This window comes from Musa acuminata, chromosome BXJ1-4 (assembly GCF_036884655.1).
Source record: "Musa acuminata AAA Group cultivar baxijiao chromosome BXJ1-4, Cavendish_Baxijiao_AAA, whole genome shotgun sequence".
NCBI lineage: Eukaryota > Viridiplantae > Streptophyta > Magnoliopsida > Zingiberales > Musaceae > Musa > Musa acuminata.
Window position 1 is genome coordinate 41433686 of NC_088330.1, and position 25122 is coordinate 41458807.

Consider the following 25122-nt stretch of genomic DNA (forward strand, 5'->3'; position numbering starts at 1 on the left):
CCATCCTCCTTCCTCCAAGAAGTAAAATATCATGTAAGTTACCAGCATGCAGGAGTCTCTACTTTATAGGCTTCCGAAGTATATTCAGCCAAGCCATAATGCAATCCTCCCTATTCAGCAAATTATAATATATGCAACTTACAAAACTAACTATAACTCAAAATTCCATAGTTTTAGATAATAATTGATTGAAAGGCCTTAAAAATAAAATATTCTAAGCCACGCCTTCTTTCTTACCCATCTTCCATCTAATTATGTAGCTTGACTTATAAATAAAAACGAACCTAAAGTGAAATGGAAGCATGAGATGGTAGACATAGGACCTACAGGAGCTCAGTTCAGGTAAGACAGTTGATGAAATAAGTGCTTCAGTGTCACATCATTAATTATAATGGATTATTATTATATATAATAGATTTTCTTTGTATTTATATGATATCTTGCTTGGCTTTCTCCTTCTATTAAGCTCATCATTACATGAAAAATCCAAACTTGCAACAATGTCAAGGCCCAAGGTTTCTGAAATGGAGCATTGCATTGAGCTAGAACTACAATGCAAACACAAGAAAACAGTTAACAGCAGCTTGATGCTTCAATTAGATAAATTTGTGACTTAGACTTCACTGATGAGAAACGAGAAGATAACTGGTCAAAAAAAATACGAGAAGATGTATAAATAGATAGAAGACATATTCCCAACATATAGTCATGTATCAACCACATCAGGATCCATAAGATAGGCTCCCTAGTGTACATGACTCCCACCTAGAGAGGGCCAATGTACCCAACCTTCCCCTACAAGAAGACAGCCAGATCCATAACTCGAACACTGGTGCTCAGGTTGCAAAAGAACAAACTAACTAAAGAACAAATTGAAATGAACATACTACCCATCAAAGGTTGAAATAATGTTAGTATGAAAAGTGAGCTTTTTTGAGTTAAGAAACCTCACGAACCTGGGCAATTAAATGCCATAACAAAGTACAAACTACCTCATCAGTTAAAAGTAACCACTTTATAAAGTGGAAATGAGCAGATAGATATAATTATCCATTGTAAATTATGTTATAACCATCCAAAAAATTCCACAATACATGATAACAGCATTAACTGAATAAGAAAAGATAGTTCTAAAGAATGCATCGGTAAAGCACTTATAAGATGGATTCTTGGTCATAACAATTTGATGAGTGTTCTAGTCACATCTCACAAATTTAAAAGAACTATTTAAGGACCCATGTTGCTTGAGTTATTACACAACTCAAATATTCTATTGATGTTTATGAACAAATAAATTGGTCCTTAAGAACTTCAACAACATAGCATGGTCAATTGAACAACTAGAGTAACATATTACTGATGTTTAAGAACCAACAATTTAGTTTAAAGCATTTCAAATGGGGGACCCCATGGTGACTTATGAATATCATGATACATTTAAAATAATAAATTTCTAGACAATAGCTACAGTAAAAAATACTACCATTTAAAAGAATACACAGAGTATAGCTTATAAAAAGGTGAATTTTTTTATTCTCATGAAGCAACTATCTTGGCATACTATGTGACATTTTATTTCACTCGTGACTGTTGTTAGTTAAATTGTAGGAGCACCCTGTTTAAATATAATCTATTTCAGTTTGTGGTTCAGTTCACCTCCACCCTTTTGACACAAACAATTTAAAATTATTTATTGTTTCTCTCATTTTCCCTTCTAATTTCCTATTTCTTGCTTTCAAGGTTGCATATAAACATTTATCATGAAATTGGAAACTCTCAAGTGAAATGACTACTTGCATTTACTCTAATGACTGATGTTGGTTCTTTGAAGCATATAACAAAGCGTTTGCATGTCTTGCATGCACACTCTCTAACTGCTGTGATAGAGTTGAACCACAAGTAAAGAAGCATAGGGTACCAATCCTACACAAACCATGAACAGACAAATGTATATATGGCACATGCATGCATATGCTCCTTGAGTTGGAATACCATACTAAGCTGCAGATGTAGAGTGCATCTAATAAATATTTATTTTAGGTTTTCTGGCCCATTCTAAGCACCAAATATGCGACAAGCAAGGTACAGCAAACACTAGCCTCAAACTCCAAACTATATATCCATATCATGTGGGTTTTAAGTCACTGGACTAGAATCTTGTATGATTTGAAATAACTGGTAATATATGGATGATGCAATATTAGCTAGTTTATTTAACAGTAACATGTATGATCTGAAACAACTTGCAATATGTATGGCTGATGCAACATTAGCTAGTTTTTTACAAGTAACATGTATAAGGCTCTATAGAGAACAAACAGAAGTAAAGATACAGACCTCCTTATTGATACACTGAGATCAATTGGGAGTTTGTAATCATCAATATGAGAATTGTCAAGAAGCTGTTCTAAAAACTGTGCATCTTCTGCATTCCTTGATAAACTCTCACTTAGTCCAACTGGCGAAGGGAGTCCTCTAGCTAATGGAAGTAGAGGTACAAGGGCAGCAAAGCTATGTGTTACAGTCTGTCTGACAGCATGATCGCAATCACCCATACACCGCAAAAGAGGAACCACAAGCAAAGGAGCATAAGGTACCAACGCCACACCCAAACCCTGAACAAGCAAATGCACAAGCATTCCAGCTCCCTGTCTTGCATGGACAGATGTTGAATCTGACAGCATGGGAATGACATTCTCAATGACAGCTCCCATCACACTACTTTCCATTGACTTTGCCATGGAGGTGATACATCGTGAAGCAGCTAATCTTACAGCAACATGATGGTGGCAGACACACCAAAGAATGCTCGGAAGTAGAGTGAGCAACTGAGGTCTTAATAAGTCGTTCAACACAGGTGCAATAGAGCGGATCAACTACATAAAAGAAGCAAATGTAAACAGACTATACATGGAGAACATGTCTAACTGTACATCGTTTAATAGATGTGAGATTAATAATATACAAAGTCTTAGATTTTTTCCTTATTTAAGAGTACATCTATGGCAACCCAGGAGCAGCGGCACCTGCTCTTCGTCACCCATTGGGCAACTATGATAGCATCTAATGTCAGTAGTTGCAAAATAAAAAAAGTTGCACTACTCATAAGAGTTTTAAGAAAAGGGTCGTTCAGAAAAACAAGAAGAAAACAGAAAATTGCACACACACAACATTAACATAAACAATTACGTTGCAGCCATCTAATAGTCAGAATCACTCTGGTGCCCACACCAAACATTCAATTACCATATACGAAATAGCATTTGCAATCATAAAAGGTCTAGCCAACAAATTTACAAGGAACTATGTGGTCAAATTTCTCAAGGTTCATCATATCGTGGCATACAGCCATGTACAGACGATACATATCGATCCGACAAAGGACCGGCATGGGTGGCATATATCGATTTGTTGGTATGCTCCATCATACCATGTGTCGATACATTGGTATAGTTCGGTATGTATCCTACCGACGGTCGATCGATACACTGGTATGGACTGATAAAGTGAACCATGAAATTACTAATTTTAAAGGTAGAAATAAAGGTAGCTCTAATAAAAAACTCTAATAAGAGCACAAAAATTGCTGATGTTTCATCACAAGTTAGAACTTTGATGGTGCATATTAGTATTTCATACGTTGAAGTCATACAAATACCAAATTAAAATTAAATTCACTAGTAAAAGTTATGCAAATACAACATCAGAATTGATCAAATCAGACCCAGATCTAAAAGAATTATTTATGGATATTCTAACAAAAATTATTTTTTTCCTGCAATGATGATGTGTGTACATAGAGCAGACTGTCTTTCAAGATTACAATTTTTAAAAAAATATGGATCATTTAGAAATGTAATAATATACATCAAGGACTCGCCGTAACACTGTTCTCAGAATATACGAACAAACACTGCTATTTTCCAAACAAATGAAAAGAAAAATATCTCAATGTCATAAGAAACTGACTATAAACAATCACGGCAATATAGCAAAAGAAGATGGCAAAATAGTTGTTCCAAGTGCAACAGACTAGCCAGTACTAAACAGAATAGACCAATAGCTGATATAAGCCTCACAGATGCAAGCCTTCATAAAACCAGAGTGTGCATATAAATACAATTAACCAAAAGCAAGAGCAACAAAAAAAGGAAGGTGACAACATTTTTCCAAAAAAAAGGGCTCAATTACAAGAAATAGTACAAAATTATATAGAATTTATTATTCCACAAATATTTTCATTTTAAAAAAATATGTTCTTGACAAAAGATCTACTCCATGCAATATATTATAATCAAGTTCTGTGACTTGTAATACCCTATATGTAAAACGTGGTATTCTACAAATTGAGTTCTCTGACATGTAGTATACTAAAATTAACATTTGCAATAAATAATGCTTGAGAATACAAGAAAACATATAAATGTCTGATGCAAAAGAGAATACAAGAAAAAACCTGAATATTGTTTATCAGTGTCTGTGGATCATTATCCTTAGAAATGTTTGCCATCCGCTGGTCATCTGTCGAAATTAGACCTCCTCCTGGAGATGCAGGTTTCAGAACCTCAGTAATGCAATCCCAGATCTTAGGAAGCTTCTCAAACAGTGAAGCTCCAAATTTTTCACATAAATGCTTCAGTGCCATTTCCGATCCACGCCTGCTCAAAAAGCCTTCAACAATTGACTTGTCTTCTCCAGACGATAGCATATGAAGTTTAGACTTTTCAACATTAGCTGCCTTTCCAAAGGAAAACAAATTTTGATCATCAATAACATCCAGCGAGTTCATGGTAGCAGCTTGGGGTGTCTCAGATGTATCTGCACATGTCAAGCTGCAAAGGTTCTTAATTAATTTGTCATTTGGACTAGGCTTTCTCCCAATACAATGAAAAATCAACTCGGCAAGTGCTTCTGCAGCTTTTTGTTGTAAGATTTCCTCCTACATAAATTTCATATTAGTATAGAATATATTACTTGTTGGTCATAATATTTGAGTACCAACCTGCTCTCTTTTGACAGCAGCCATTAAAGGCAAAATAATTGGGTTAAGCTTGGAAGGTAATTCTGACATCCAGACCACTGCAGCAGCAACTAAAGCCGTTACTGTAACATGCAAGTTGTTCTGCAAACAGGTTCTTAGTAAGTAACAGCATGGGATATGAAGACATAAACGACAGTGCACCTTTTGAACTAAAATTCAGATTGCAACAAATTTAAAATAGTTAGCTTATATGATGAAATTTTTTTTAATTTATGGCAGGTAAAGTAGAGCAGAAAATGATGAATAAAAGAAACTGTTCCATGCACCTGAACACATTTTAAGTATGCTGATGTTGACAGGAGCTGTTGTTTTGATGACTCTATGTCATCCACAATATGCTTTTCCACATTTTCAACAACAGTTGATTCAATGGGTAGTGAAAGATTTGAAGCAAAGTTAATCGCTTCATCAACAGTTAGTGATTTTAGATTGAACTTGATGCTTGATATATAGTCCTTAAATATACCAATAGATTCAACTAAATGGAACAAGTGACTGGCTTCATTACGCATCTTAGTATATGTCCTAGAAAGTTCAGCATAAGGTTCACGTGAGCCTTTAGTCGGAAATGAAGGATCAGAGCACGATAATAGATCTAGCAGCCACTGTTTCACATTGTCCAAAAGCCCAACAAATACTCCTTCGGTTGTATTCCTGCTTTTAAGCTCTTTAAACCAAGCAACAAAAACCATTGAAGCCACCTGAGACATATGCATTCTTTTCAGTAAAGCAAACATCGGGGTTAACATAGCTAAAATGGAAAGGGCAACTACAGAGATCTCCAAAAGAAACAAAGATGAGGAAAATTGATGAACCTTTACCTGTCTTTGGACTCCCGAAGAAGAGATAAGATCATTCCACAGTGAATCAATAACAACTTGCAGAGAGGCTTCAGGCATCTTAGAAGCAAAAATACCCAAGGATGTTGCTGTAATAACTCTTGTATGAATCACAGATTTTTCACTGTCTGCACCTATAATTATCTTAGGGACACTTATGGAAACATCAAAACTTTTGTCCTGCGTAATATTTTCTTTAACAGATACTTCAAGCATAATAGCTTTCATTTTAGCAGCTCTAAACTGGCTTTTGCGAGGAAGAGCAACTGGCCAAAACAATTTTGAGGCATCCAAAGCAGAGCCATATGGAGTGGTTGCAACCTGGATCCAGGATAAATAGTACAACTTTCCAGCCACTTCAAGATCCTGCTCTGGGCACTGAAATAAAACTTGTGTCAAATTACAGGTTCACCAGTTCACTGACAACCAAACCAATATACAACACATTGCTATTTACAAAATAACCTGAAGCAAAAGCCGCCACACTCTTTCTGATGAGCAAAGAATATCATCATTTGACTCCAACAGCATATTCTGGAAAACTATCCGCAATGCATCACCTAACACTGAAGTGGGCCAAAACCTAGTTGCCATAGACTCAGAACTTCTCGTAAAACCAACTTCAAGTAGCCGTTCCTGCATAAGATTCAGACACTTGAACGAGTTGAAATAGAAACCAGTTACTGCAAAAAAAAAAAAAGGGCAAAACAAATAGGCAATAATGGAGATCAGCATGCTTATATACCGGCACAAAAGTGACAGGAAGAAAGAGCATCAACGAATCAACCAAAGTATGCCAGTTTTAAAAAATTGAAAAGCAACTGGGATCTACAATTGAAATATGTACCAATGTGCGGATGGCAGAATGACGAACTGAAGTAATACTGTGTCTCATAAATGGCCATAACCTGGGTGTTAGAGTGGACAACATATACGGATTTTCCCTACTCTTGGTACTATCTCCCTGCTCCTCAAGAGATACTTCATTAAGATCAATTTCCTGCTTCCCAACCATATTCAGCTTATCCACCATCTTCGGAACCATTGCTGGCTGAGAATATATCTCTGCCAACAAATTCATCACACTACAACAGGAGCAATTATAAGAAAATTGATCCAAGATAAACATTTGAAACAGTTAAGTGAACAAAAGACAACTCTTTTACTTAACCTGAAACAAAAACAACGAAATTCCAAAATGTCAAGCAGCTAAATAAAGTTTGTGCTTCACTGAATGAAATAGCAAAAGGTGGTCAAGTATATAGACACCGAAGTAACATGGCTCACCAATGGCAATAATTCTTGCAAATTGTTACACGACATACTTTCAAAGTAAATATTTTGCCATCAAATGTAAATGCAGAGAGCTGCGGAGTGACATGCATTTTTAAGATATAGCACAATCATTTTCCATGAGGCAGTATTGCTGATAAAGAGAACATAATGCGAGTGCAATACCTACTGGTAGAAGGGCTGAGGTCATCCAAGTCAAGCAAAATATCCCAAAGCAACATAACAATCGAATGCAAAATTTGGTCATCAAGGGATGTGATAGCAGCAGCAGTTGGTATTAAGGCTTCAGCAGCAACAGCTCTAACATCATCATCTGGATCCTCTAGCCCAGCTTTGCAGGCAGGCAGAACATAATCTAGCAAATCCACAATCATTTCCTAAAACCAGAAAATAATAGTTGTAACTTGTAAGATAAAACAATATCAGCCTTATGTTTCAGAAACAAACATTAAAACTCATGGGAGGCTAAACATTTAGTAGAAATCAAACATGGTAAATCTTTTGTCATGAAACTTCTCGTTCAGTCAGTATAGCTAAAGAAGCGAAATAGCAAACTAGAACACAAATCTTAGATACCCAAAAAAGAATTTCAATCATAAAATATATTGATAGCTTAAATAAATTCATGAACTAAGTCCAGCGTCATCCCTATAAAGAGATGAGCTTTTTAATAGACAAATTCGTTTTTATTTTTAATTAACAAAATGTTCATATAAATGGTCCTATCTTACTGCCAGAGACATGAAGCAAAGATGACCTTAAATCGTCTTAAAACAAACTTTAAAATTTGATATTAATGATACTCCACAGCCATCTCTTCAACTTTGTATATTCAGTAATTTCTAACAGATTTCTCCATATCTCTAATTTGGTGTATATTCCAGTCAAGACAATATCACAAAACCTATATCATGAGACTTCATTTCGAATATATCTAGTAAGTACATCAGTTACAAGTGGAAGGAGCAAGGAGTAATCCTAGAGTAATTGGAAGCTTGCCTGAACCTTACTGCCCCTACACTAGAACTGCTGCAGCATCATGCATATCTTTGTTACATTTATAGTTCTAACAAAAAGTACCAGAACATTTTTTCTCTTTGGTTAATCAAGAAATGTATTGGTTATTAAGAGCCTGTGCAACTCTAAATACATCCCTTGTTATAACAAAAAGTACCAGAGCAGGTTATTAGGAACTGTGTTATCATTTCATGTTTGATTTATATCTTCACTAAAGAACTAAAAGAATATAATCACTTCTTAAAATGAATATACTAGTAGAATAGTGAAGTTCCATACTCAGGACCATACCGGACGAACAGCTACTAAGTATTTTATCCCAAGAAGGCTTCCATGACGAACTTCCCATTCTTGCCTGCACTGAAAAGAAAGAAGATTCATAATAAGAGGAGATAATCATTTCGTACAGGTTAAATTTCAGTCATATGTCAGAAGGCATGTCATGACATGATGCAGACCTGCATTTGGAGTAAGATTTTGAGTGTGTCGAGAACAAGCAAAGGTTGCATGTACTTGAGCACAGCACCAAGGGCTTGAGCGCAAGTTTCACGAACAGGAGCTACAACTTGGTCAGAAACATAATCACCAAAGCTACAAACAAAAATTAAGATAAGAAAATAATTAAGCAAACCAAGAAATTTTCAATGTGCATCTTTTGTGAAAAAAAAATAATCATGGACTTGGAGCACATGACTCCCCAAGTTTCTCATCACTTACCGATCTAAAGAAAGCACACACAGAAATCGAATAGCATAGTCTTGCAGAAGTTCCCAGTTCTTAGTCCATGAATGTCTAGCAAGCTTTATCAACTTCACTACTTTGGAACTTTCAGGAAGATTTGCTAGAAAACCCATTGTTGACACAGAGTTACAGTTCTCAAAGACAAATTTGGGTGGTGCATCATCCTCCCTTTTCAACTCGGAGCTGAAGCCATCTGTACATGGATCTAGTTTCACCTTAACATGACTAATGTCAACCTTATTGTTTACAGCTGTAGAATTTGTCTCCGAAGGACAACCATCCACACTCGCGTAAGTGCCATCTTCCATTTGCTTGTCTGAGCATCCAATTCCATCATGTGAATGACACAATTCATTCTCAACCTTTGGTTTCTTTAATTCTGGTTCAGATTCACTCAGACTGTATTGCATATTTAGATCGATATCCCTAACCCTTTTTGTTGAATCTATGGGGATCTTTTCATCAGAAGCAACTACAAAGGGATCTTCCAAGCTCAGATCAGGGAAGTAGACACCAGCACAGGATCCATGATGGGTTAAAATTTCTCTCAGAGCCATCATTGCCCCATGGCGAACTTCCCAAACTGTTAGTCAACACAAGTCAGACAATGTTGCATATTAAATTAGAGTAAAACGTTTGAAAAATGAAATTTAACTATGAAGAGGAGGGACAATTACTAGGATCAAATATATCATGAACAAGCTGCTCCACATAGTGATGAAATGGCCACCTCCCATTCTGATCATTTTCACTGCTATCTTCATCTAGAATAGTATCTGCCAAGTCCTGCAGATTAGAAAATGATTTGACACTATCAGAATTCAGAACTTCAGAAGTTATAGAAGATGTGTTCTTGTGTAAAATTGTTCTCACTAGAATGACTACTATTCTGTATAAGCAAAATGAACGCAACGGGGTTTATCTTACAATTTCACCAAATCAATTAGTATCAAGTAGGCAAATGTCAAAAGGTAGAAATGAGAGAGACAGAAGCTTAGCAGCTATAGACAGCAGGGTTTTTAATTTCGTACTATACTGCCTGGTACGGGCGGTACATACTAGTCCACCAACCTATCGGCACGCAGACCGCCTGCTACCAGTACGATTCTTCTTCCTAGATCTCGGAGTCAGGATGCAGACCCCAACATTTCGATCCTAAGAGAGGAGCAGGAGAGTGAGGGGGAGGGATGGGGTTGTGTGTCTTGAGGCCGGACAAGTGCGTGGGAGGGCGGTGGAGCTTGACGAGAGGGACGCGGCGACGACAGAGGAGGGCGACCACAAGTGGTGGGCGTCAACACGAAAGGTGATGAAGAGGATCAACGGAGCCCAGGGGTCGAGGTCAATCCCACATCTTACAGCAACCCCACGTTCCAAGGTGATGGCTCGTTATCAACGCGTGGAGACCATCGGGCCACGCATGGTGAGATCCGTTGCTTGGGGGTCTCAGGTCCTGACTAATCCTGTCGAGCCAACTAACTCGCATCCGACGGCCACTGTGGTTGAACCAACCTATTCTCACCGAAAGTGGTCTTTGATTACCACCTATGCCCTGACTCGCTCGCTATAAATACCATGCTGGAGTTGAGCTGTGTTTTCCAAACTTGAGAGTCGGAAAGCCCTCTTCTCTAGAACTAATATCTTGATAAGATCGAGATGTTAGCGAGAAGAAGCTTACCTTTAGATCGATTATAGTTTATACTGCTGCAATCGCACGCAATTTGACGGAATATTGCAAACTCAGAGTCTGCATTTGAAATACACAGCCTATCGGTATGCCTTGGTGTACCGCTCGGTATGCCGGTACAATGCGAAATTAAAAACCTTGATAAACAACATTTCAGACAATAGAACTGAATGCTTTGAACCATATCTATCAAACCAACATCAGATCTAAAATCCATTTTCTTCTTTGCTTAATCACCCCATCTATAAAGCTCAAATTAGATCAAGATTGGTATCTCTCATACCAACATCTAGTGATGGTGGCCAATCTTGATCTAATTCGAAGCATCAGAGATGGGGTGATGAAGCAACGAAGAAAATGGATTTTAGAGTCTTCCAAATATTTAAGTGACAAATGGTACAAGATCTAAATCATGTGCACAATCAAGCTATATTATTAGTTCCTCGTTCACTTCATTGTATACACCATTGAGCTTTGAATAAACTGATATGTTTAGTTCATTAAGAAGTAAGAGTATTCAAATATCTTTTTGTTGATTCCAGTAAAGTCTTCTTCTTTTGTTACTTATTTTTTCCTTTTTTGTGTATGTGGATGATTGTTTGGGGTGAGGTTGGGGGGTAGGAAGGTAGACTATGTTATGTTTCTATACAAGAGTTGATCTATATAAAGACTTCAAGGGAACTTCCAAGAAAATAAAGAAAATAGTCCAACTCCAATCATACACAGTAGGCATCAATCAGCAACAACTGATAATCCGACAAGCAAAACATGTTAAAATGTCTACTACCTGAGAAACAATTTTACAGAGACAAAAGTGTGCAATCATTTTTCACTCTTTTTAGTGTCAGTAGCGAGGGTGTGATGTGAGCATTTTCCCAAATAGTCACATTCATAACTGTTCACCAAACTATTCCTAGTATTCCTGCTATGAATTCTTTCAAGCTTTTTCAAATACATCTAAACAATTCATATGTAAATTGGCTTGTCTTCCACTAGCTATTTTTTAGGACAATTTGAGCACCTATAATTACCCATGCCAACAAAAATCAACAGCTTGGCATCACCACCACAATCACTCATTCTCAAGTAAACCAAACTTCGAGATAGTCTATAACAAAAGTCATAATCACATAGCCAATATAGTATTGGGTATGGTGAGAGGGATTCATCTAGGGAAGAGCAACCATGAAATTGTGTACGAATCCAATCCAACATACCCATAAGGCTTTGAGAACAAGTTATAAGCATTCTACTTCTTTACAGGCATCGTGAAATTGAAATTTCAATGACAATTTCCTAATATAAAAAGATGCATGAGTAGATGTAGAACATTTAGGTCCAATTTAAAAAATAAAAAATTGTCTAAAAAAAGATTAAAAAATAGAAATAACATTACATATAGGAAAGAAAAATCGTCATCATTTGGAATACCTTATTGGAAAATGAAGTATCAGACCATGTCCCTTTGGAGTTTAGTGAATTTTGAGGATGCTTTGTGCCAAGCTCATCATCCTCAGATGAACACTTTATCTGATCTTTTGCATAGACTTTTGCCTTCCTCTTTAAAAGATTCAACTCTCTAGCACTTAACCTTTTTGGTCGATGGCTAGGAACCATGGTAGCAACTAGTTGTTGGATGTTTTGTCCAGATCGAGAAACCCAATATCCATTGTTTGATCCAATTCCACTCGAAGAACCTTTATGTGCCAAAAGGTCTTCATCCTTAATCACATCACTAACATCCATAAATTGCTCACAAAAATCTAGTCCTGCAATCAAATAAAAGTCAAAGAGAAGACATTAAGAACACACAGTGTATACAATACATAAAAGATGTATTGATTAAAAAAGAGATGCAAGACACAATGGAGGCCAAGCATATAAAAAATTTACCAGACTGAATAACAAAAACCAGTAACACCATTTAAATTTTATCCATGTGTTTCATTCTAGCAAACATCATAAAGAGCAATGTACAACAGACAGATAATTCAGATATGCTACTAATAACGAGGCCACTGGAGCAATGTAAAACACATGCTAAAGTCACCACCTAAAACCAATTGGAATTAAAGCGACATTCTTTTTTTTCTTCTAAAAACTAACCTCAAAAGCAAAATAATGCATATGTATGATACCACCCATCTTTAACTTTAAATACATCAAAATCTGTCAAACTTTTAGAGCACACAGGTGAGCGGGACAAGTTCATGAATCCTCATCAATCCTCAAAAGTCTCAGTTCTTTAAGAATTGACAATTCAATGACATGGTAACAACATAGAAAGAGGAAAGAAATCAACAAAAGCATAAGACTAGGGTGGCAAGATACAACCAACCCAAAACAGGTACAACAAAACCGACCCAAGCACAAAAATATGACCAGAAAACCAGGCCAAGAATTTGTTCCTAAAGAAAAGAGGACATAGTAAGCAGATGGTTTAAATGCCATAGAAAATGAATCATGAATACTGGATATTTCATCCAATGAACTTTTTTTAAGCCTCTCACAAAAATATGACCAGAAAACCAGGCCAAGAATTTGTTCCTAAAGAAAAGAGGACATAGTAAGCAGATGGTTTAAATGCCATAGAAAATGAATCATGAATACTGGATATTTCATCCAATGAACTTTTTTTAAGCCTCTCACAAAAATATGACCAGAAAACCAGGCCAAGAATTTGTTCCTAAAGAAAAGAGGTCAGAGTAAGCAGATGATTTAAATGCCATAGAAAATAAATCATGAATACTGGATATTTCATATGAACTTTTTTTAAGCCTCTCACAACCTTGACCAACTGTCTAGGAAAACTATTCTATCAATCTCTTCAAGTAGCAGCCAGCTTTCTAAAATCTTAGGGAGCAAATTCTTCTAGATCCCTTCCCCATCCCTCCAATGGCTGCTGAACCTTTCAACCAAGACTCTTCAATCTCCACTGATTGACGAGGTACTAAATATCAAGTAACATTACCCTTAAAAGCTTTTGTTTCACAAAAAAGACACATGTCTGACCCAAGGTTTGACATACTTAAGCGTACCGCTCGGTACAGGTGGTATGTACTGATCTAACAGAGGACTGGTACAGATAGTATATCAGTACACAGAAGTATACAATGTGCTGGTACACTCGGTATAGCTCGGTACATACCGTACCAACAGCTGGTCGATACACCGGTACGGACTGGTAATGCGAACCATGGTCTGACCTAAGGACATCAATAATCAAATATCAATCGTCCCAGACATTTTCTTGTACATTATGAACTGCAAAAGGTTTCCATAGAAATGTTTGGAAAACACAGGCAACTGGACAAAACTTACCCACCTTTAATAACAAAAATGAATTTTCTTCACTATTGTAGTATTGACCACCCTCAAAACAAAACTAGACAAACAAAAATGCTACATAAAACTGAAGGCAACAATTATGTTTTTTCCCCTTCTTCTAAAAAAAGTGTGCTGAAATACCATCAGGTCTCATTAACAAAGATAATTGAAAATTAACAAAGAAAGCTATACATTCTTGTATATATACTAATTGTTAGCCAGATTTATTTTTCTTTTAGAAAAGGACATGTGCATATAAAAATATAAGGAACATCAAAGACAATAATCTCATGATGATAGAAAGGTTGAAGTTATGCTACCCAAACGACGACGAAGATTTTGCTTCTGATGAGCTAATCGTTCTGCAGGACTCTTGCTACTATCACTTGCAACATCAAATTCCTACAAATAAAATGTGGCAGATCAGTACTAATCTCAGGAAACAACTATCATACATCAAGTCCAAGAGTTATGAAGAAGAAAAAATTGAAAGTGCATAGAAGATGCAACAGAAAAGACCGAGAAACCCCATATATTAAGATATCTAGTAATCTAAGGTGCAGCACATTAATAAGAATAGCATCCCAGTGTGAGAAAACTCCTGTCAACATGAACTTTACAGAATATGAGCAAATCAGTCTAACCTTCATATGAAAATACGTTGTTTCCATTGAAATACAAAGGCATTCAAAAAGACTTTCCTAAATGCACATTAAAAAAGCAGCATATAAAATGTTATGATGTTCCTTTCTCCAAAGGTGACCACATCTATCTCAGACCAACCTAGATCAGTATTGATCTAAAACTAGCTATCTTTGTATGAAAGATAGAACAGACCTGACAAGATACGTTGAGAGATGTGAAGCCATATGTAGCACCTTTGACTCTGATTTGAAATGACAGGGTGATACAGTAACAATTGCTTGATGATTTTGAAGACCAACAAGGACTTCTAAAACCAATAGGATAAGAAAAAAGCAGCTTAAGTTTTTCAGAAGGGTAAACCTACAGCTATCCTAAGGCATTCAAAAAGGGAATGCTTAAGGGGACTCATTAACACAATATCCAAGAGGACTAGGATAGAAGTTTCTAATTTTCATAAGTTTCAGACTAGTTCTCATCATTGATTCTAGTAAATATATTAGGGGCTCGCAAGTCCTATAGTGAGTTTAACTAGTGTCTATAAAGTATGAGTATAGTATACAGACAAGTAAATATAGCATTAAATTTATATTTGAAGAGTTCTAGAAGTCTTGGTGGGGTTTTTCGTGGGCGATGCAATAACATTACTATCGGATGTATATTTGGAGTGTCCTAGAAGTCTTAGTGGGTTTTACTGAAAGGTAACATGATATATTAAAAAAGGAAATGTATTTCCCACATATGAGTTGAGATATTATCTTTATCTTTCGTTTACTCTACCAGAGTTATCATGTGGATTCAACTCCTTTAGTTGGTAGTTTGACAGCTCTGCTGGCCTTGAAGCAGATAAGCCCTTAGGAAGGGTATATACTAACAAAAAGTTGTGGCCCTCAAAGAAAACAACTAATGAACATAGGTTGCCACTGAAAATACGTATCATCAACACGGTATCTTAGATAAGGAGAAATATTTGCTACTTATATTATTTCAAAAAGTCTTTTGAGAATGACTCAAAAAATAAGGAACTACTCAGATAAAAACCTGCATATGATATGAGAAAATCTAAGTACTATAGAACTGATCTGGAATATGAAGCCAGCAGCTTAGGATCGATAAGACAGACTCAAGACTAGAATGATATACAGGAAAAGATGAGAAAAATAATAGAAATCCACTAATTATAATGAGGCCAAAATCATGTATAAAACTTTAATATATTCCCAGCACGATTTATTGACAGATCATTGTGCATTAACATGATAGCTTCTACAAAACAGTCTGATTGTCCACGACCACATGTAACTGGGCTCGTGATTATCATCTAACCTGTTTACTTTTACCAGTTGACAACAAAAAGCTACTTCAAGGAGGTATAAATACAATAACAAATACAAAAGACCCTCAACTATGATTTGTTGCTTGTTTAGGGTGAAACTACTGGATGTATTAAAAAAGTATGCCTTGTGTTAAAGTAACATCTTAGAAACAAAATATAGTTAAGGTACCATTACCTGTCCACCTGATGCCAATAATGGAGAACCAAATTCCAACACCTTGTTAATGTCAAAACTGCCAAAGGATGAAAGAGATTACCTCCAAATGATCATAGATTAATCCATTTTTTAGGGAGGTAAGACAACATGAAGCATATTATATTCGTTGAAGAGAGCAACATTGTAAAATTATATTTACACACCACCTTTTAAAGGAGAGGCCTGCAGTGGGATTTGGGCACATATCAGAGACAGATGCTCCTACATCTTTACAGACATCAGAATATCCAGCTTCCATCAACTCCCCTTCTAGGGATTTTAGAAGCTCCTTTAGAGATGTGTGCCTTACATTCTCAGCTATCGATCCAATTGCATGAGCAGCAGCAACCCTTGTATCCCAGTTCCTACTGCGGAGATATTGAGAAACCTGCAATTACATTAAAATGTTGCATATGGACATTATAATAATCAATGCAATGCTAGCCATCTCTTTATAAGGGTCGGTAATATAACAGTTAATAATTATTGCACTGCTAGCCGTGTCTTTAAAAGGGTGGTCAGCAATATAACAGTAAAACACAAACTCCATGTCAAAAATGCCGCAAATATTTTAGTATAAATGACCATTTATATACCTGACATCAAACCAACTAAAATCAACTTTCAGATCCCCCCTTTGAGAATAGGGCATCTGATAAAGGTTGTCATAAACTTTCGACATTCAAACTGAAGCCTTGTTCCTTCAGGTTAAAAATGACCACACAAACCCAAAAAAAAGTGCAGAATTGATAGGAAGGAAAAAAGCATGACCATTTGACCGGCAGTGATGCTAAAAGAATCCAAAATATATCACCAACATAGGAGCAACCCCAGATGAGGGATGAAGGCAAGAAGTCCAAACAAAGTGTCAAGCAACTTCTAAGATATCCAAGTTCAACTAATAGATAAACACAGGAATGCTAATGCAATAGGATAATAAAGAAGAATGGCCACATCACAACCTACTTAATTTACAAGGTCAACTAACAGCAAAGATGTATACTATCCCAGTCAACTACCAGCAAGTATAACAGTAAGGCACAAAGTCCAAGTCAATGTCATAGGTAACGAACCATAAATAATTGTGAACAAAGAAGATAGACAACAAACAAACGCATAAAATTCAACTTCCACCTCAAAATGAAGATAGACTCAAGAGGCTACTGAGGCTAAAGTTAAGCATGACATCGATAAGAAGCTTGGCTCAACAAAGAAGATATTACTGTTTCAATACCTAGTTGCAAAATAACAAAGATGTAAGCAAAGAAATTAAATTAAATTAAGAGGTAAGCAAAGAAACTTCAAACAACAAAGATGAGAACAACAAATCAATAGGATCTACCAGTTTTCAAATAACAAAGATGAGGATCAACCTATTTTAAAGCCAAAAAGTAAACAGACACAAGGCATCTAATATTTACATAGAAAATGCACAAAGGTGCATTAGGAATCAAAGAGAATTAGCAAGGAGAAGGTTGAGATTGTCAGGTCCAGAAGACATGACATGATGCCCCACTAAGAAAAGAGGGAGAAGAACAAAAAAAATCAGCCGGCCATAATAAATGCGAGGAAGAATCCATTAGCCTCTTGAAAATGCAAATAGTTGTTTCTCCATCCACAAAATCATCAATCATATTCCATATTGGGTAACCTAATTTAAGATGGAAAATTCTTAACCCAGCTTGCTCAAACTTCAGACGATGGTTTCTATGTTTGGCCAGGATAGGAACGTACTGGTCCAATGGCCTCTCGGGTCAGGAGCATGGACTGCAGCATGCACCTTTCAACATCTTTTTTAAGAGTTGACCCTCAACTCTAGAAAAAGTTTAGCAATATGTGCCAACCAACTATGTGTTGGTATGATGGCACAGACTGCTGGACCCATACAGGTCTGGTAACTGAAACATCACACCATGGTTAAAAGTTAAAACTGTAATAGCTCTACAGGGTAAATTTTAGATATAAAATATTTTAAATTTAAAATCAAGGTTTGTCATGTTGCAACATACCGTTCGGTATGGACAATACATACCGATCCGATAGGGGACCGATATGAGCGATACATCGGCATGCCCCCATGTACCATATATCAGTATGGCTCAGTACGAATCGGTACGTACTATACCAACAACTGGTTAGTACACCGGCACGGACTAGTAAGATGAACCATGTTTAAAATAGTATCGGGAAATACTGAAAGCAACAACAAGAACAAAAATAACATGGAGACGCACACAACAACAAAAGCAAATAGCATAATGCTAAAATTGTCATATTTAACCACACGACTATGATCTTGTTAGACATTTAGTCATGCAAACTTAAGAGCCTTACTAGCTTCCCATTGTTGAGTAAGCAAAAACAAAAAATAGTATAATTTACCTTCTGTATATCAAGCATGTACATACTCGAGATCCTAAGTTAAACTAGCAACTAAAAATAGCATACAGAAAGCTTTAGTTTAAAGAAGATACACAATCCAAGTCAAACTTGGACTAGAAAATTACCAATCATAAAACAAGTAGAACATAGGAATTAGGAACAAAAGGTTAAAATGCTACCTTTTTTAGAAGGGAGTTCAAGTCTTGAGGATGTGACTTTGCAATATCTCCAATTTGCCGTGCGGCAGCAAATCTTGTTGCTTGAGTTGAACCAGCTAAGTTTTTGTTAAAGAATATTTGAAAAAACACCATAGAAGCTTAGGAAACAATTAGATGACAACAAGGTAAAAATTGTTTGATGTGTCAGGAAATGAACTAAAAGCAAAAGCCAAAGCAAGAACATGAACATGATCTCTAGATATGAAGAGGATACTATCCAATAAAGTGAGCAGGCGATGAAGACGTGATGAATGTTGAGCCATAAAGATGGCAAAATTGTAGATTCACTCATCCAAAATCTTCAGGAGAGCAAGATATTATGTCCTTAGTCAATAAGGCCAACCCTAAAACAAGTTGATTTTGAAATATCTGATTGGTTCTTCAACTGACTCTATAACTTCGTACTATCTGCACAACATCCAGCAATTTTTGTACACAAAGTAAAGCCAAATCAGAATGTCTGATAATTAGTACAGCATGTTAACCACAAATGCATATGCATATGAATATTATATCTTTCTAAGACATATGTTTATAAACAGAATACACAAGACAAATAGATTAGTCCAGTAGAGAGAAAAACATCAATATTCAAGTTGTATATAATTTCTTCAGAGCTAGGAGCTAGCTACCACCAGTAGAAATCTGAGATAATCACTTTAAATTATATTACAAAAAAATTGCATAGCCATCAGACATTCAAAGCAATTGTGAATTAAGTCACTCAGTGTACTGTCAGTAATGATCTGTGAAATATCACAAAATACATATACAGTAATAAAAACACAAAGCCACTTAACAACTAGTGTCATAAATTACAGCCATTTTAAAGCATACATAACTTCTAACTCCAGAGATGTCAGAGTCAGCAAGGATACATTATATTAAATAATTCTCAGAAATTATCCCATGATTACTAAATTTGGGAGCATCAAAGAATGGACGACAAGCCTCACTGGCAAGAAATATTATTCAAAAGAATGATGTCGTACTCTAGAATCTTAATATGGCACCCACTTACTAAGATTCAGTTGGTGCTGTTTAGGTCAGAATTGTATACGATAACCACTTCAAGAATTAGAACGGTTGGATCAGCATCGACAGGCATAAATACACACACGTATACTTTCATATATACAGACATCCTCTCATTTCTTTTTATTCGATGCATTTCTATCATGCAAAATGGGGGAATAAGTAATTCCACACGTAGCTTGTCATTACTTACTGCATGCAAAAAAAAAAAATGAATTTCACTCTCTGTGGTCACTGCATCAAGTTTTCTCGGCAATACGATTTATCAAAGTTTTGACATACGGAAGTTCCAAAGTTATGGTGGAAGATGAATGATTCGAGGTGTGGCTTGAAGAGAAAGAGAAGGGATTAACAGAAGTTCTCCTTGTTCTCCCAATCCACTAGCATTCCAAATATCCGTGTTGTGTCTCAGGCTGAGTTGTCCATTGACGGTGAGACCATTGGTTTTATGTGGAAAAAACTTAAAAATCATAAGAACTAACAAAAAATACACATCATTATGAGAAAGTTCTAGAACCTGCGTGGACTTTTAACTTAAATGTCTAACTAATTTACAGCAAACAAGAACACTCGATCACATGAAGATCCAACACGAGGTTTTTGAAATTGTAACCCAATCGGTCTTGATTTCCCTCCAAGAACTATTCACCGCATGATTTGACACGAAATGAATCCCATTATCGGTGGTGAAAGCCTTCTTCGGCCAGAAAAGTCATTTCACGGGTCGTTGGGATACATGTTGATGGAATATGAAAAACCTAATGAAAGGTTGTAACATACTACAGGTACAACCTCATGCTCATCTGCAAGCAGATGCTATTTCAAGTTACCAGCTAAATATATGTGAATCGAGAGTTAAGTTCCCGTTTACACTAGACCACTCTAAGATTCGGCAACCATGAAGTTTGCACCTCATCGATGGTGAACGTAAATGTTGAATTCGCCAATCGAAATTCTCCCTCACTAAAAAATAATCGGAATCCTAAAAACCCTAAAGGCGTCACGAACCGGATACAGAAAGCAAAAGCAAGTGATCCATCGAGTGCTGACATCCATACCTGCCTCAACAGGAAGCAAAAGCAGCGGGAGGAAGGGTCAACGTAGGACGGGGCGAATCAAGACGGGCGCCGGTGTGATGGCGGAAGCCAGCGGCGGTCGGCTGTGGGCCACCGGCCGGACGACGACTCGTGGGCCGTGGGAGAGGCGGCGAACGGCAGCGAGCAGCGGGCGGGGGAGGGCAAGGTGGGGGAGAAGAGAAAGACAGAACGAGAGGGGCAGGAAGGGATTAGGGCTGGAAATAATGAAACGCTCGGGAGTCTCATGCCTGATTGCATCGTTTCCTTCGCATATTTATAACAGAGAGAGGATTGGAATAACAGAGATTGGAATTGGGGGCAAAACGGGCGACGGTGTGGGTATGAGAGAGAGAAAGAGATTGAACGAGTCGGAGTGAGCCAGCGGGATGATCGGGAACCGACTCGGAACGATTCGATGTGGGCGGTTGAGCCCGTCTCCCAGCCCAAACTACCAAAGGCTCATCAGGCTCATGTTTTCCGTCGATTGGGCCCCGTCTGGGCCAAACATCATATGAGGACTCGGGTACACTGTCGGCCGAGCATCATATGGGCCCCGTCTGGGCCATGTCATCATACGAACATGTGGAACATCTATCATACCAAAAAAATTAAACAACAAATTAACATTCCAAGAGTGTAAATAAAATAGTCACAAAAATTAATTTTATTTTTATGAATGATAATAATTTAAATCAATTTTTTTCATATTATTGTAAGATTAAGGAAGCTTGGCACCAAAAGTTGGGTGGAAAGGAGACACAGTAGGATTATATTTTGGAAGTTGGATGTATTTGTGGGAAAATATATCGAAAAAGGTGATGGACTTAAACAAATAATTAAGATGGATTATAGAGAAGAAAAAAAATAAAAGATATTAAAGCCAAAATTCTAATCCATCACCCGTCATTGCTTATCTCATCTTTGTTTTCTTCTTTATTTGTTCAATGAATTACATTCATCCTTTTAGAGTAACATTTTTTTATTTTAACTAAGACATTTAATATTTCTTATATAAACTTAAATTTTAATTCATGGAGTTAGTAGTCACTTACGTGCCGAAGCAGCGGATGGACAGACGCCAATGCTCCGACGGTTCTTCTCCGAGTCTCCACCAACCGATGGACGGTCCAGATTAAACAGAAAATGGAATGGACGGTTCAGGAAGACACTTAATACGCAGATCCCCTGCGTCGGATTTGCTCTCCTAGCCGTACTGCCCAGGACTTTTTCCTAATGCCAAGAATACCCACACTGTTGTGCCGCTTTTCCGTTCATTATAAATCGTATCTAAAGTAAAATGCACGCTTTATGCAATAAATGCCAGAGGTGGCAAATACGTCATTTGGCCTCCGATAAGAATTCCCGGCGGATACGGTGAAAGGCCGCAAAAAGATGCATCCCATCCCCACCGGCCCCGAAGAGGGCCGGAGGCCGCCTCTTCACTGCTATTTATTGCCGCCATTCCCTGCCGCCTCCGCCCACGCCGTGAAGAAAGCTTCGTGATCCGTCTCAAGGTTATTCCTTTCTCCTGCGGCGACTTTGTCTTCTCCGATCGTGGCTTGATTCTCTATCTCGATTGTGTTGTGTCTGGTTTAATGCAGCAAAGGAAGGTGGCGAAATGGCCGGAAGACCCGCGACGGGTGGGTTTGCGGGCGGTGATGCGATGATCAAAGTGGACAAGGACAGCGATGAATTCGTCATCATACAGCACCGGTTCTACACGAACATGGGTTCCACTGTGCCCCACTGTCCCTTGGTGGAGCTCCACCGTATTCTGTACTCCACGCCCACCGGAAGAGCACGACTGGAAGCCTTCAACCGTCAGGTGGACGCCATGAAACAGAAGCATGGCGGAAACCCTAACGAGAGGTTCGCATTCTATGAGGCTTCCAAGAGGAACGTGCAACGGATCATCAACGACGGGTTTGATGTGTCTGCGGCGCCCGAGGATTTTGGCTACTTCGGCATCGCCCTGTACCTCTCCCCTGAGCCATGTGCCATCAACAGGTGATGGTAGATACCACTGCTTTGCCTCGTAGGCCATCCATTTTACCGTGCCCGGTACCTGTTCGTTACTATGCTTCGTTCGCAGCGTGATGTCTGCAACTGTTGATGAGAAAGGACTGAGGCATGTGCTGCTTTGTCGGGTGATCTTGGGCGGGGCAGAAGAAGTCGTGCGTGGCTCCGGACAATCTCGGCCCAGCTCCGGGAACTTCGACTCTGCCGTGGACAACCACAGATCTCCCACCAGATACATCATATGGTACCCTGATGTCCAGTCCCGTGTGCTGCCTTTGTACGTCCTCAGCGTGGAAGTGGACTTCCGTAACAGAGTTCTTCATCAAGCGCTTGTAAGCAGACCTACTTCACCATGGATGTCCATCGGAGACCTGCTATCCGCGCTGTCGGCGAGACTGCCTCACTCGACGATGTGCCAACTGAGGAGGTTGCACAACGATACGATGGTATGCTGCAGCTGCACACTCTCAACACGCTTGTCTTTGCGTGGATGCTGTTGTTGAGATAGCATGGCAACTCGTGCAGGAGAAGAAGATTACCACGGAACAAATGGTACGCAGCATCAGGGAGATCACGGGAGACCAGATGCTGCTTGATGCGATGAGAACCATTTTGGGAAGGTTTGGCTGCTTTCTGTGTCGGCTCTTCTTGTCTTCTCAAACCATGCACTAATTTGAAGCCTCGCTGATGGTTTGCTCTCTTCTTCTTCTTCTTCTTCTTCAGAAAGCAATAGCTGCCTTTCTTGCCTCACGGAATGATGAGAAAGACATTGCACTTGAGCAGTAACCTTGTTGACTTTGCACTCGAGCAGTTCAATAAAAAGTTTGCTTTTGGTTAATTGGTCCTTCAAATTCCATCTGGTTGACTCGGAGATCATTCACCGTCTGTCTCCTAATGAACATTCATGGAAAGCTCTCTACATTAAGTGTAGCTGCAGTGGGGTCGATCGTGACCCTCAATGTGGCATGGAACGAAACGTCTGGTTAGCTTGGCGATGCAGATTTGGGCGACCAACCCAAAGCTCGCCCATCGCGATTGGATCGAGTTGTAGGTGTAATCGAACCATAACACAATTAGCTTAGCTATGGATTCGATGCCTCTAACCCGAGCCGGCCGTAAGCTCCCCAAAAAAAAGGCGGCGTCTGCACATTCCAAACTATACTTTATGATGAATCCGAAGGCAATTAATTTAACACAGCACCACGAGAGATCGTCAATAAAGCAAACACTTCGTACGCTTTGTCAACCCGCCCCTCCGCGCCGAAGGAACTAGGGTTTGGTCCCTGCCGCCGGTCTTCCATCTTCTCAAACCCTCGCCATGCATGGCACCGCCACAGCGGCGAAGGCATAAGGAGCAGCGGCGCTTTCCGCCTACCTGTCCTCATCCTCCCTCTCCCCCCTCTGCCTTCCCCGCGGCACTCTCCAATATGGCCGTCGCCCAAATCTGCCTCTCAACCGGCTATACTGCCGCGGAGCCCTCCGCCCTTGGCGCGCTCTCCGACGTCGCCGGTCGTTACATCCTGGCTCTGGGTCGCTCCGCCGCCCACATCGCTGCTGCAAACGGCCGGACCGACGCTAACATCCTCGACCTCGTCCGGGCGATCGAGGACCTAAGCGCCGCACACGGCTTCGCCGGCGCCGCCGACCCGACAGGGCCGCCGCTGCGGTCAGGCGCGCTTAGTGGGCTCATGGCGTTCGTGCAGTCGGTAGACGAGGTCCCCTTCCCGAGGCCCATCCGGAGGGACGGTAATCAAGAAACACCAGGGAATCAATGGACGAGCTTCGCGGCGGCGGGGCGGGAGCCGCCATTCCGGCACGTGCCGCGGTGGTTGCCGTGCTTTCCGGAGGAGCAATTGGGAGAAGAAGGGAAAGGGATCGGAACGAGGGAGGAGGTGGAGAAGGAGAGGATGGCGATGGTGGTGACGGACGGCGTCGGGGGAGGCGAAGGGAAGAAAATAGTGGAATTACCGGCCGAGAGGGGAAGGGTTAGGTTTCGACTCAGTGGTAAACAGAAGAGGAGACGGAGGGATTAGAATCGTAGATTTTGATATTTAATTTATTTTATGAGCGTATGAAAGAGAAGCAGTAGTGATTCGAACCCGTGATGCGGCGCAAAACAAACTCCTAAGAAGAACCTCTATGCTTGTGCGGAATCTGTTTGGGATTGTTTGCATCTGTCTCTCTCATCTAATAATGTGAAGATTTTTGTTCGACGGCAGAAGAGTAGATATGAATGGCATAACGTTGATCCACTGCGCACTCGCTTTCAGCCTGTG

At 38.9% G+C, this 25122-nt stretch overlaps 3 protein-coding genes across 6 annotated transcripts in view; 2 read left to right on the forward strand and 1 right to left on the reverse strand.

Moving 5' to 3' along the window:
- The window catches only part of LOC135671208 (TATA-binding protein-associated factor BTAF1-like), a 31687-nt gene extending 10506 nt beyond the window's left edge, over window positions 1–21181 (reverse strand). For 2 of the 3 annotated variants that reach the window (XM_065179201.1, XM_065179196.1), the window contains exons 1-19: window positions 20810–21181; window positions 18931–19124; window positions 18678–18772; window positions 16284–16504; window positions 16096–16153; window positions 14263–14344; window positions 12047–12384; window positions 9609–9717; window positions 8908–9514; window positions 8649–8781; window positions 8482–8550; window positions 7339–7550; window positions 6728–6965; window positions 6346–6516; window positions 5863–6258; window positions 5308–5742; window positions 5003–5122; window positions 4457–4939; window positions 2338–2876 (exon numbers count right to left, since the gene is read on the reverse strand). In XM_065179201.1, coding sequence (XP_065035273.1) covers window positions 2338–2876; window positions 4457–4939; window positions 5003–5122; window positions 5308–5742; window positions 5863–6258; window positions 6346–6516; window positions 6728–6965; window positions 7339–7550; window positions 8482–8550; window positions 8649–8781; window positions 8908–9514; window positions 9609–9717; window positions 12047–12384; window positions 14263–14344; window positions 16096–16153; window positions 16284–16504; window positions 18678–18772; window positions 18931–18979 — 4355 coding nt within the window. In that variant the 5' untranslated portion in view covers window positions 18980–19124; window positions 20810–21181. Of the gene's footprint in view, window positions 1–2337; window positions 2877–4456; window positions 4940–5002; window positions 5123–5307; window positions 5743–5862; window positions 6259–6345; window positions 6517–6727; window positions 6966–7338; window positions 7551–8481; window positions 8551–8648; window positions 8782–8907; window positions 9515–9608; window positions 9718–12046; window positions 12385–14262; window positions 14345–16095; window positions 16154–16283; window positions 16505–18677; window positions 18773–18930; window positions 19125–20809 lie in introns of those variants that run through there. The other variant, XM_065179207.1, reaches the window with a different exon arrangement.
- Window positions 21182–21912: 731 nt separating this feature from the next.
- On the forward strand, window positions 21913–25070 carry LOC135671228 (probable inactive poly [ADP-ribose] polymerase SRO2). 2 transcript variants are annotated; one of them, XM_065179231.1, is made up of 5 exons: window positions 21914–22341; window positions 22429–22834; window positions 22920–23292; window positions 23372–23466; window positions 23570–25070. In XM_065179231.1, the coding sequence occupies exons 2-5, from the start codon at window positions 22446–22448 to the stop codon at window positions 23577–23579; spliced, it is 867 nt and encodes a 288-aa protein (XP_065035303.1). In that variant the 5' UTR covers window positions 21914–22341; window positions 22429–22445; the 3' UTR covers window positions 23580–25070. The 2 variants fall into 2 exon arrangements, with proteins under 2 accessions (XP_065035297.1, XP_065035303.1); XM_065179225.1 differs by having other exon boundaries at window positions 21913–22341; window positions 23372–25070.
- On the forward strand, window positions 24274–24879 carry LOC135672226 (transcription initiation factor TFIID subunit 8-like). The gene has a single exon (XM_065180681.1). The coding sequence runs from the start codon at window positions 24274–24276 to the stop codon at window positions 24877–24879; it is 606 nt and encodes a 201-aa protein (XP_065036753.1).
- Window positions 25071–25122: the final 52 nt, after the last annotated feature.

Coding starts and splice junctions, on each gene's coding strand:
- LOC135672226 (XM_065180681.1), top strand. CDS start 24,274: ATGGCCGTCGCCCAAATCTGCCTCTCAACCGGCTATACTGCCGCGGAG.
- LOC135671228 (XM_065179225.1), top strand. CDS start 22,446: ATGGCCGGAAGACCCGCGACGGGTGGGTTTGCGGGCGGTGATGCGATG. Junction 22,835..22,919: donor GAGCCATGTGCCATCAACAG/GTGATGGTAGAT, acceptor CTTCGTTCGCAG/CGTGATGTCTGCAACTGTTG. Junction 23,293..23,371: donor GGTTGCACAACGATACGATG/GTATGCTGCAGC, acceptor CAACTCGTGCAG/GAGAAGAAGATTACCACGGA.